Below are 12,936 nucleotides of genomic sequence, written 5' to 3' on the forward strand. Positions count from 1 at the left end.
TGTTCTACAGAGAGCAGGCATAGATATAATAGACTATAAATGCCACCTTTTTGCACTGTTGTGACTCAAGGATCACCGGTAAATAGGACATGATAAACTGGTTCATTTAGTGATTCTGTGATGCCATATATATACTCCCTGCCTCACCCAAAAGACAAGTAATCAGCTGGAAAATGTAAAACAAAATTAAAAACCCAGACCAATTAAAGGGTTATAAAATGTGCTACCTGCTTGTCTGAGAATCCATCCACGTTAGCCATAATTAGTGTTATATCGCACCTACCTATTATATGAAGCCTCAACCAGAAACTGGTTCTGTTCATGTGAGGAAATTCTACCAATCAGCATTCCCAGAAACATCAGCAGTCTGCTTTAGATATCCCATATTCTCTGGGAAAACAACCACCTTTCAATATCTTACCTAGTTTTAGCTTTGAATAACTGGAGATTCTTAGTCCTAACATATTTAGTTAAAATATGTCTCATTAGGTCTGAAATTATTCAATTATGTGAATTGTTTTCTGCATAAATTTGATTTTGATTTTATTGTCACTTGTATTTTACAGTGATAAACTTTAATTGTCACCTGTGATACAGTGCTACTTTGAATGATATAAGAATAAGGAAAAAGAAAGTTATAGCTTGTCGAGAGTCCATCAGTCCTGAGCCAACAAATCACATCAATGATGCCTGTGCCACCATCCCTCTGCTGCTTCACCGCCAACTAGACCAGACCCAAACAACATAGAAATTGCCGATCCTCAGATGCCATCTTTGCCGCTTGGCCGATACTCATCTGCCACTGCCTCGCTGCAGTCTCGCCGGACCGACCAACATTAATCAAGTCTCTCGTCCCTGGGCCCACATCATCGGTGTTGCCGTGATGCCCTCAACTGCCGCCAGTGCCAACAACAAAATAGTTGATCCCGGGCATCATCTTTTGCCGCTGGGCCAACCTCGACTCTGCCAATGTAGTAGCTGCCGATTCTAGGTCCTGCGCTTGCTCCAGAAAGGTAAGGAGGGGCTCACACGAGGTTCGTGCTGGGCTCATTCTCCTCCATACTGAGCCCACTCATGGTCCATTGTAGAACTGCCTGAGGCCCCACACCCTGGACCCAGCTCGAGACTGTTCAAGGTCCGCACACTGGGTTCTCGCCACTGCCACCGCCGTCCAAGCTCAGGACTAGGTAAGTAAGTAAACAAAAGACAAGAGAGGTGAAGAAAAGAAAAAGAAAAGCAGTCAGAGCAGGTGAACTCCAGCACAGGAGTCCTATTCTGCTGTCCTCTAAATCTAGAGAGTTGAGTTGAATTCTTTCAAAAAGAAAGTTTTACATAGTTGGAGCAAAAGAGCAAAGCAAACAAGATAAAAATAATGATGAAACCCTTGAAAGACTCTACCATGACTTCGCATTTCCTCTTTAACACATAAAAACACAAAGCAAAATAATTGATTTGTTTTAATTTAAAAAAATTACTGTTTACATTTTGAAGAAAGTATTATTTCTTGACAGTCTCTCAAGATTTCTCTCACGAAGGCTACATTGTCATTGACATTTTCTAAGTTGAATGGTTTGGCTGAAGGTGCTACTAATGCTTTTCCACACCAAGATTTTCCAAGGCCAAGGTCAGTCTGTCTCTGTAGGCAGTGTATCAGTTCCTTCCTAAGACACAAAATTTACTCATTTTTAACATTTAACAGTTAACATTTAACATGGAATTCATAGAATTATTGAATACGGAACTAACATATTTGTCCTTTAAAATGTTTCTTGTCCCTCACTCCCCACTTCAAGTGCTTTGGGTTTATCAAAAGTGACAGATGCTAACACAGGTAAATCAAACATTTTGCATGCAGTCATTGAATGGTTATCCCAGGCCAGCAAATGTTTATCAATCAGCTGTAAGATTCTAGATAAGCAAATGTTGCAATTTGAGGTTACATACATAATAAATGAACATCTGAAAAGTTTCTGTTGACCAGATCTGCTGCTCATTTTACATACTTTCTTTTCCTTGATCAGCAAATTTCCTTTTTTTCAATCGTATTGATTCCTTACTTAAGTAGAGCTCAGCAGGCTCTGAGTGTCAGTTGACCCTTTGCCAAAGATGAGTCATCATGTGATAATAATCAGGAGAGGGATGGAAGCCAGGCCAATTTTCCCCTCCTTACGCTTGACTACTAAATTCACCTGCTCCACCCTCTCCTGCTGAATTGTTGAAATGAGCTAACTAACTTCTCAGGCAGTTTTCATGCTACAGACATACCTTTCCTTGGGAGATATTCATATCTGTGAAGGTTATTGTTTTAGTCTCTATATCTCAGTCAGACTTTAAAGCACATAAGGGTCAAATCTTTGTCCAGTATCAAGACTCATTCATCAGATCCCTGCTTTGTCAGGCAAAACAGCAGCTAAGGCTGTACAATACAGCAAATATTTTAATTTCACAAGTTTTGCATTATGGATTCTGAAAAACTAAAAATAATACTTCAGGGAACTGTTTATAATTTCAAACTATTTTCTCGCTATAACATATTTTGAGAGTTAAGTGAAACAGTGGTATACCAACTTGCTGTTATTTAAGCTTTGTGCCTATACATTTATTTCTGAATAGGTCTAATTGTCACTTCCTAAACTGAATTATTGTTTACTGAAAGTTGTTCACCTGTGCATAAGTTACAACCTTCAGTGAGATTCTTGTAGAAGAAACAATGCATTGACTATTAGAAAAAAGATTTGAGTTATAGGAGCCAACTATTAGAACTGATACACCATATACATTCCAGTCAATGCTTTCAGAATCCTCTTTGGAGCCACAGAGATTCATATTACCATCACCATCATCATTGTTCAAAATGGGAAGTTTAACTACCAACACCACTATATTGTTTCCATTTCAAATTCTTCCTAAAATGCCTTGAAGGGACACTTCTGAGAAGTTCTTTATAAAATACCTAACTCAATATTGAGAGAAACATCTAACAGGATGGAATGAATAAATTATTTTTTACTGTCAGCATTAACGTAGGGGAGGCAAAAAGGTGGCCAATATACTTGAAGCTTCTACTGGTTTAGAAAAATTAGCTTAATTTAATTGTTGGATAACCTCATTAAAAAGCTTTTCACGATTTACAGGATTGGTGTCACAGTCTTCTTTGCTGTCCATGTCAGTATGAAATTGATGCCAATTTGGGGTCTCCAGGCATCCAGTAACAGTGACATCATCAAGAAGGGTAAACACTAGATCAAATAGTAAGTACAGACCACTGCATTTTCCAACAAGCAAAAGAAACGATTGGAACACAAATATGGGATTAAAGTAAAACTGAAGTGCGTAAGAAATACAAACCAGAGAAGGGCATAAACCGTGTAAACTCAGAGGAAGACAGTGTAGAACTCTGAAAAGATAATTGACAACTTGGTGGAGTGGGCAGTTGGTCACAGATGAAGTTCAATATAAAGAAATGTGAGGTGATGCACTTTGACAGGGCAAACATTGACAATACAAAATAAGGGATACAATTCTTAACAGAATGCAAGAACAGAGAAACCTGGGCGTATAAGTGCATGGATCATGAAGGTGGCAGAAATTGTGGAAAGACAACATCCTGGGTTTCATTGACAAGACTGCAGAATGCAACAGCAAAGAGGTTGTACAGGACACCTTTTAGACCTCAGCTGGGGTGTAATGTATGCGGTTCTGGGCACCACATAATAAGAAGGAAATGAACACATAACAGAGAGTTTAGAAGATGTTTACAAAAATAGTTCCAGAGATGAGAAACGTCACAGGGATAGATCGAATACATTAGAAATGTTTTCCTTGGAGTAAAGAAAGCTAAAAGGAGAATCAATACAAGTGAAACCATTTGTCTTTCTTTTAAAAAGGCTTTTTATTGTTACATTTCAACCCATTCAATATGATATACATGAGTACATGAAGAAAATAATATAAAACAAATGAATAAACCAACTCAGAAGCATACCAGCAATTACCACATTGAAAGAGGTGCAGGTCATTCAATTCAGCAGAAGGTATCAGCAATATTTGGCCAAGAATATGACAAGCAGAAATAAACTAAAGCAGTGCAAATCTGGATGCTCAAACCTTGAATTTCACTTCACCTTTTCCAGGCTATCCTAGATCAGCGTCTACAAAACGTTCACCCATTGTGACCCCATGACAAGGCTTGAAAATTGTCTCAATCTCTCAGTGGGAACTGGGAGAGCAGAGGAGGGGGGAGTGAGAGCTTGATCAGAGTACCATGGTGGCAATTCTTGCCTCAGAGCCTAGGATGCAAAATCTCAGCTCATGACCCCACTTGGCACCCTAAACCCCAATTTGGGAATCCCTGTGCTAGACCATGCACCCTGGAACATGTGGCACAAATAACATTGGCATAGGACAGGGAAAATATTTACCAAGTGTTCAAAGGAAAAGCAACAAGAAAGATACAAATAAATAATGAAGGGACAACTGCAGCATTTAGTTGAGTGTTTTAGTGTTCATTTCCATCACACAGTTTCTAAATTATTTACATGCTGAAGAATAGATGGATGGATACAGTGCTAAAACATCAACTTTTGATGCTATGCTATAGGATCAATGACTACCAGTAAAAAAAACTGATTGTTTATTTGGAATTACAGAAATGCAATCTGTTTTGATGTGTTATATAGTTAAATACACAAAGGACCAAAAAAAACCCCTGCATTTCAGTTTTACAGTTCTTTGTGATAAATATAATGAGAAATATGGAAGCATTACGCAAGTTTCAATTGCTAAATTTTGTAATTAACATCAAATGATTCTTCTTCATAATGCATACAACTGGCTTTCAGATGCATAAAGATAATGTTAAAAAAAAGCTTGAAGTTTATCGAAGGCAGATTAATTTACAACAAAACAGCACAGAATAATTGGATCGTATTTTTCATTTAATTCTGCAAACCAGCAAGAGAGTGTGCATAGAGGGAAAGAGGCTTACCACCATCTTCTCAACAGCAATCATAGACTGATAATAAATACTGGCGTTGTTAGAAATGCTCATACAAAAATGAGTTTTAAAAACGTTACAGCTAAATTCTCTCCATTAATATAGTTTTTGAAGAAACGTGTTTCACAATTCTAGTCACAAATTTGAAATGAATGAAATCCATCACAACTGTGATCCTTTCACAAAAATTAAAACTCTCAAGTTGGAAATGCAACTTGCATCTAACCATCAAAATGACAAATCAGTAACAGTTTTAGAATGTGCGTGCTTTTGGCTATTTGCATCTTTGGAATGAAAAGCATTAGAAATTACAAACAAGTCACTATACACCTAATACCTATAATAGCACTGCAAAATATCATGACTGAACTGCTAAATACTTTAGAGTATGATTGTAATCTAATGCAATTAAGTAGCAGCAAAATCCAAAGTTGTGGCTTATAAAGGGAAAATATAGTGGGACATTTCTAATGATCGAAAATGCAATGCTAATGGATAATTATAACTAGAAAGTCCACACAAAACAATGTATATTTCCTTTCTAGTTTATTCTTCACATGCTGCATTGTGGCACTTTTGGAAGAGCATGGAAACAAATTATTCTTAGGCTTCTGTTAATACCAGCTCAAATCCTGATTCATCAAAGCCTGTCTGCCATCTCCAAGGCACAAGTCAGGAAAGTGATGGAAGACTCCCAATTGTTTGCATGAGTGCAGCTCCAACAACAATCAAGAAGTTTGATACAATTCAGGACAAAGCAGTCTGCTTGAATGGTACCCCATTCACCAACTTAAACATTCACTCCCTCCACTACTGATGTACAGAGGCAGCAATACACATCATCCATGTGATGTACTGCAGCACCTCACCAGGGCTCCTTTGACAACACTTACCGAACCTGCAACCTCTACCATCTAGAAAGACAAGGGCAACAGATATATGGGAAATTCTACAAATTCTCTTGCATGCTAGACAAAGCATCCTGATTTAAAACTATTATCACTGTACCTCCGCTGTTGCTGGGTCAAAATCCTGGAACACCTTTCTTAATAGCACAGTGGAGTATCCACTCCACAAGTTCTGCAACAATTCAACAGCTGGTTCAGGATCATCTTCTAAAAGACAGTTAGAAATAGGCAATAAATACTGATCCTCTCAGTGTGGCCCTCATTGTATAATTTTTTTTAAAAGGTCTTCTTCCATTTGTGAAGAAACCACCAGAGTAACTAATTTGTCTTACTATGAGGTATCAGATAATAATTCAGTTTACCCTCATATGGCCCTCTTGAACTGTTTAGTGTGTGGACTAAGCTATTTCTACACAAATGTACCAGCTGCAAATTTCCAACACTGTAAGATCATTAGTATGATATGAAATGATAACAATATCCACAGTAGTTCAGCCTCAGCTGGAATTTTGTGATCAATTCCGAACACCGAATTTTCAGAACATTGTCAAGGCTTTAAAGGCAGTGCAGAAGACATATCTGTTCCTATCCTGACAGTATTTGAAAATGCAGCCCAAAGAGTCTCAGCACTCAAACAGGCTATTCGGCCCAACTGGGGTCCATGCTGATCCTTAACCGACACATGATTGTCCTCCCTTCCAATTATCTGTACATAGCTTTTCCCCTGGTCCTTCTATTTCCTTCTCCCCAAGTCATGCATCAAGCCGCTACTTAAATGCCAAGCTATTTGTTTCTACTATTCCACATTCTCAGCAAACACTGTGCAAAGAATCCTATTATTATTTGCCAGTGGCTATCTTATGTTCATGATCTCATATTGTGGATTCTGCCACAAGTGGAACTTTTCCTCTACACTCATCCTATTGAATCCTTTCAATAACTTGAAAGGTCACTATTAGGGCTTCTCTCTTCCAAAGAAAAGAGCCCCAGTCTGCTCAAACCTTTCAGTTGCATTCCGTTAATTCTAGCAATTTTCTCAAATATCTTTTTTTAATTTTTCCATTGCTTCAAAATCTTTCCTGTGATATGGAGAACTGAGTTCCACACAACGCTTCAGGTATAATCCAATGAAATCACTTTAACATTACCTTTCTGCTATTGTATTCAATTTTGATAACAATGAATCAGAACATTTTGTATGCACTTTTTATAGTCCTACCAATTAATGTTATAACTTAGTGATTTATGAAACCACTGGGGCAGCATGGTTAGCACTGCTGCCTCGCAGCACCAGGGGCCCGGGTTCGATCCCCACCTCGGGTGACTGTGTGGAATTTGCACATTCTCCCCGTGTCCTCGTGAGTTTCCTCCAGGTGCTCCAGTTTCGTCGCACAATCCAAAGATGTGCAGGTCAGATGAATTGGCCATGCTAAATTGCTCATAGTGCGAGGTGCATTAGTCAGGAGTAAATGTTGGGTAGGGGAATGAGTCTGGGTGGGCTACTCTTCGGAGGGTCAGTATGGACTTGTTAGACCAAAGGGCCTGTTTCCATACTGTAGGAAATCTAATCTAACTCCAAATGGTATAATGTTTGCTAAGACCCACAGTGTGACTATAAACCTAGTTATACATCTGGCTGTAGCTCTGAGATTCTGTCCAATATATTTTTTCCTCGCCAGGCTGGCCCCAATCCATCAGAAGTTGTGTTGCTCAGAGCTGCCAAATTGCACTGGGCCATCAACTTGGCGGCTGTACTGTCTAAGTTGAACTCAGATGGTGTTAGTTGAACTCAGTAAAATCTGGAAGTAAGAGTCTGATGACGACTGTGAATCCATTATCAATTGTTGGAAAAACCCATCTGATTCACGAATGTCCTTTTAAGGAAGAAACCTGTCATCTTTACCCGGTCTGGCCTACATGTGACTCCAGCTCTACATCAATATAATTCACTCATAACTGCCCTCTGGGCAATTAGGGATGGGCAATAAATGCAACACCCACATCCTGTGAATGAATTTAAAACAAAAACACGGCCTCATCAAGAATAATGAGGGAAAGTTAATTTCCTCTTTCAGTAGTTAAAATTGATGCCATAATTCCTGAGCTGAGAATTAAGGTAAATTACCTGTTTCTAGCACACAAACAATGTTGTTCTGCAACTAACTAATTAGAACCAATAAAGGCAGTTTGCTCCATGAGGAAGTGGCTCACAGTTCCTTGCTCTTCCTTGTCCCACCATTAACTGCCAACTAACCTTGAAGATTATATATATGAGACTCCAGATGGCAATTTGATTTTTCATCCCCGCATAGTACAATCAATGATATAGAGTTGTTTTTTGTTACATATATCTAGAAAGAGAGTGGAAAGTGTTTTGTTGCTACAATGTGGTGCCATTTTGAGTTACAAAAGGAATAAAAAGAAATTACAAAAATAGAGTTCATCTTCTGTACAACAGGGTTTTCAAACACAGCTCCAGGGCTTCTGCAGATGTCCTGGGTGTCAAGAAATCCCTGCTCTGGGTACAGCAGGAATCCACGCTTCAGACATATCACAGGCATGAGTCTCTATTCCGGGCACTGCCTCCGCCACAACAACCCCCCACCAAGACTCCCTGCTCTAGGCACTGACACTATTGCAGTCAAAAACCCGCTAGTTCCATACTCCGGGTCACTGCAGCAAAGAGTCCTCAGTCTGGGCAACGCCATCATTGCAGCTGACAACTAGCCCACATCAGTCTGGCTTCCCCACAATGTCAGAAGATAAAGAAAATGAAAAATAGAAACAGATAAAGACAAAACAGGAGAAAGAAGGATGCAGCTGGTCTGGAGTGAATATGTACCAGGAACAGAGAAAGCTCTTTGATATCGCAATCAGCCAGGAACTATTTGACCATAATGCAATCTTCAAGCTTGAGAAATCAACATAAACAGAGGATCTGTATTAAAGTCTTTCTGTTGCAAACATGCCAGTTGGCATAGGCTGAGATCAAACGTAAGGAAATCTAGAGATTTGTATCTACGTTACTGTAACAGCACTTGTGTCAGGAACTGAATTTATGGTGGAATGCTGCTGAAAAAGACACTTGGGAATGCAGAACACTGAATATGTTAAACTGACAGGTTCATGACTAGTGTGTCATGTCTTGCTTAAAGCGAGTGAAATTAATTTTCCAATGCCGCTGGATTTCTTTCCAGATTCAGTTCCTCATGTTGCTGGACAGGTCTCCGACCTTGCAACTCTGCTCAATTCCTGCCTTGATCCATTCCTATATTCACCATTATTCATTATTAAGCATGACCCTTCTATTTCACAGTGCTCTTGTTTTCATAATAAATTTACTGCCTTATTGATGCTCTGTGATCCACTTTGTTTCACCAATCTTAACGTTTAACAATGAGTCAATGGGATTTTCTTCTACCACTGAGGCAGCAATTTTTAAAGACAGCATCCTATTTCCAAGGCCTTATAACACAATAAATCACAAAGAAGTTATGTCAAGAAGGAACCAATTTCAACATTAAACATGTTAAACCACATGATAGCAAACACAAGCTTTAGGTTTATTTTTTCTGCTTCCTGATATGTAACTCTTATTCAAGTCAAGAACTGTGTTCCATGAGAAATAACAGTCTGGTGAAGTGTTTGCTAACAGCATAGCTCCCTTTTTCAAAACGATCAGTGGCACAACATAAATTCCCTGAAATCACAAAGGCCAGGAATCAAAGATTCTTTTGCCTTACACTCAGAGTGAGACTGTAGTGTAACCTTATCCTTAATTAGGATATTAGTCAAGTTAAAACTCTTGATTTTCCAAACAAGCCTTACAAATTCTTATCTGTGTCGCACCTACATGAAATTGCTGGTACCACAAAGGAAATATTTCTAACCTTGTCATCACTTAAAACTAGGCTGTTTTATTTGAGAACAAATTATGATTCTGAACTGAGAATGCTTAACATTTGATATGTTTAGTATGCTAATTACATGACTACTGTTGAGCAGTCAAAATCTAACTATCCTGCATTTAATTGCAACAACGTAATGAGATTTTCAGCTGCAGTTTGAAGTACTAAATTATTTGTTAATAAATGAATATGTTAGTTGCTCAAATCATTGAAAATATAAATCTCTGTTTCTTGCTTCCTGACCTGTTCAAAGATAACCAGTAATATTTTCTCAGCAGTAAACCACCAGCACCTTTCAGTTTTGTAATAATAAAACTGCAATCCTCTTCTAGCAATGCCAAGGTTCATGGTGCTGATAAACTGGAAACTGATGGTTTTTAAAAAAAAGTAGTTATAAGCCAGCTTTTCTGCAACACAACATTTTATAAACAATTCACTGTAGAATGTCAGTAGATGTGGTAGCTGCCATGATGGGAAATAATGCTGAAAGTTACAAGCAGTTAGAACCAGTGTCAGATGAGGTTTAGTTATTTTCTAAAAGTAAGATTAGCAACAAAACAACTTCAACATTAAGTTGAATGGATCAAGTATCACATGGTCAGATATGTTCTGATAGTTAGAAAACTGCTTCTCTTAAACTATTTATTTCTACCCAGATTCAAAGGAATGGCTTTACCAGGCACAAAATCAAGCCAGATATTGCATGAGTAGGTCAGTGTCACTTTGCCAGACTTCAGAGACTAAATTCTAAATGGCATTTGTTATTATTAATATTTATTACTTTTGCTCCTAATTTGAATATATATTTATCTTTATTTCCATTCAATTAAGGTCTCTCATTGCTGTATTTATATGGTACTTATTTTGCATCTCCTCACCAAGAAATTAGACTATCTAATGCTATTAGCATACAGCATTCAATCACTGGCAAAGTGCCAGCTTTACTTTTCCCTGTGCTAAAAGTGCAGCTTCACAATCTTTGGCAGTATTGTTGGAAGCATATATCAGGTAGTTACTCCACACAGGTTTCTCACAGCCGCACTGTAACTGCAACAACTGTGAATTTGGTATTTTCAGTGGTTAAAAAAAAACACTGGTCAAACAAAAGGCTTTCTTCTTTTCCAATGAATTAACATTTTCTGACAGTAAAAAGAAGCTACAGCAACAGGAAGCAATTTCAGCTATTTGTTGGGTTTGTATGTAGCTCTGCTGTCTCAATTTCACCCATTACGATGCAAGCAAACAGTATCACAACAACCACTACTGTTGCTTTAAATAGTCCTGTCAATACACTTGTAGTGTGGGTATAGCTGCAGTTTTTCAATTAATCTAGAGCAATTTCACAAGTGTTCAACAAGATACAACATTCATTATATATTTATGAACCTTCTTGCCCCCCCCACCCCCCCCCCCCCTTTGTTGAGTACCAGTAAACTTTTCAAATATGGTTGGCTTAAAGCTTACAATTACAGTATTGCCAGTAAAATAGGATGGATAGCTGAATCCCTGTTTTTGCATATTAGCTGCCAGCATTGTAAGGGAAGAAGAAGTCAATTCCACATGCTTTTCTTGATATTGCAGATCATATCAATACCCTATTGGAGGTTTACAGTCTATCAGTGCTGAAAGGAAGTAGTAATATTTCCAGGGACCAATTTACTTGGAATACAAATAGATAAACATAGCTGGCTTTGGATTTTATAGAAGAACCATCCTTTAAGATGAAAGGACATGTATTCGCAGTCATTTGTTGACAAGGTAGGCAGGCTAGTTGCTGAACTGCTGCCCTTTCATTAGTTCCTCTTTGACTGGTCTTCAATGTATGCTAACAAGTACCTTCTAGCTCGTCTTCCAACACCAAGAGAAGAGAAACCTATGATCTTCTTCGCAGCACTTTCAACTTTAATATCTGCAGACAGAATTGAAAATACATTACTATGCAAGATCAATCTCAAGTATGGAAACAGCTAGTCTGCCTGCTAATGTTTAAGTATTAATTTTGTGACTCAGTAATAAATACATTGTTGCTCTTTTTCTGTAGGTCATTAGGACCAGCAGAAACTGATCCATATCAGTTAGTGACCTCTGATTAGTGATCTGAACTAACTGATCCATAATCAGTTAGATCAGATCACTAAACACTGATCAGTGGGGTGGCTCCATGGTTAACACTGCTGCATCACAGCACCAGGGACTCAAATTTGATTCCATCCTCGGGTGACTGTCTCTATGGAGTTTGCACATTCTCCATGTGTCTATGTGCATTTCCTCCAGGTGCTCCGATTTCCTTCCACAATCCAACAAGATGTGCAGGTTAGGTATATTAGCCATACTAAATTTTGGATTAGTGGAGCTGGAAAAGCACAGCAGTTCAGGCAGCATCTGAGGAGCAGTAAAATCGACATTTCGGACAAAAAGCCCTTCATCAGGAATACATAGTCAGGGGCAAATATAGGGTAGGAGAATGGGTCTGGGGGGTTACCCTTTGGAGGGTCGGTGTAGACTTGTTGGGCCGAAGGATGTGTTTCCACATTGTAGGGATTCAAATTCTGAAAAAAAATCAGTTTGTAAGCAGCCATGAGACAAATTACAGAAAGGCATTTTCTTATGTGCCGAATTAATGTCTAATTCTGAACACCTTCAACTGATTAAGATTTAGCTGTATCATATCTTTTAACAGAAAAACTACTATTGTCAAATCACCTTAAGGTCAATAATTTTTGACTTGAGTTGAACTATATGATGTACCTAAATAATCAATTGAATAAACTTAGTTCACAAAACCTCACCAAATATATTTGTCACATTTTAACTTAATTTGATGGCTTGCATCTCTGGATATTAAACAAAAAAGTGTTGCAAAAATGACTGACAGGTTCAGTCTATATAATGAAGATTTGAAGTGGTGTTATGAGAACAAAGAGCGAACAAAGAAAATTTACAGCTCAGGAACAGACCCTTCCATCCTCCAATCCTGAGCTGATCCAAATCCACTTAGTTCCAGGCACCTACCATCCTCTGTACATTCTGTGTGTATCCCCCTTAAACCTTACACCTCTCACCTTGAACACGTGACCTCTCGTTATTGAATCCCTCTCATTTTCCGCCTCGGAACACTTCAACC

General features: G+C 38.4%; 1 protein-coding gene across 8 annotated transcripts in view; it reads right to left on the minus strand.

Annotated features, from left to right (window-relative positions):
• The window catches only part of card19 (caspase recruitment domain family, member 19), a 69,573-nt gene that overhangs the window by 12,567 nt on the left and 44,070 nt on the right, over positions 1-12,936 (minus strand). For all 8 annotated transcript variants that reach the window (XM_060835572.1, XM_060835573.1, XM_060835567.1 and 5 more), the window contains one exon: positions 11,649-11,721. In XM_060835572.1, the coding sequence (XP_060691555.1) occupies positions 11,649-11,721 (73 nt within the window). The remainder of the gene's footprint in view (positions 1-11,648; positions 11,722-12,936) is intronic.

Source organism: Hemiscyllium ocellatum, chromosome 14, assembly GCF_020745735.1.
Source record: "Hemiscyllium ocellatum isolate sHemOce1 chromosome 14, sHemOce1.pat.X.cur, whole genome shotgun sequence".
NCBI lineage: Eukaryota > Metazoa > Chordata > Chondrichthyes > Orectolobiformes > Hemiscylliidae > Hemiscyllium > Hemiscyllium ocellatum.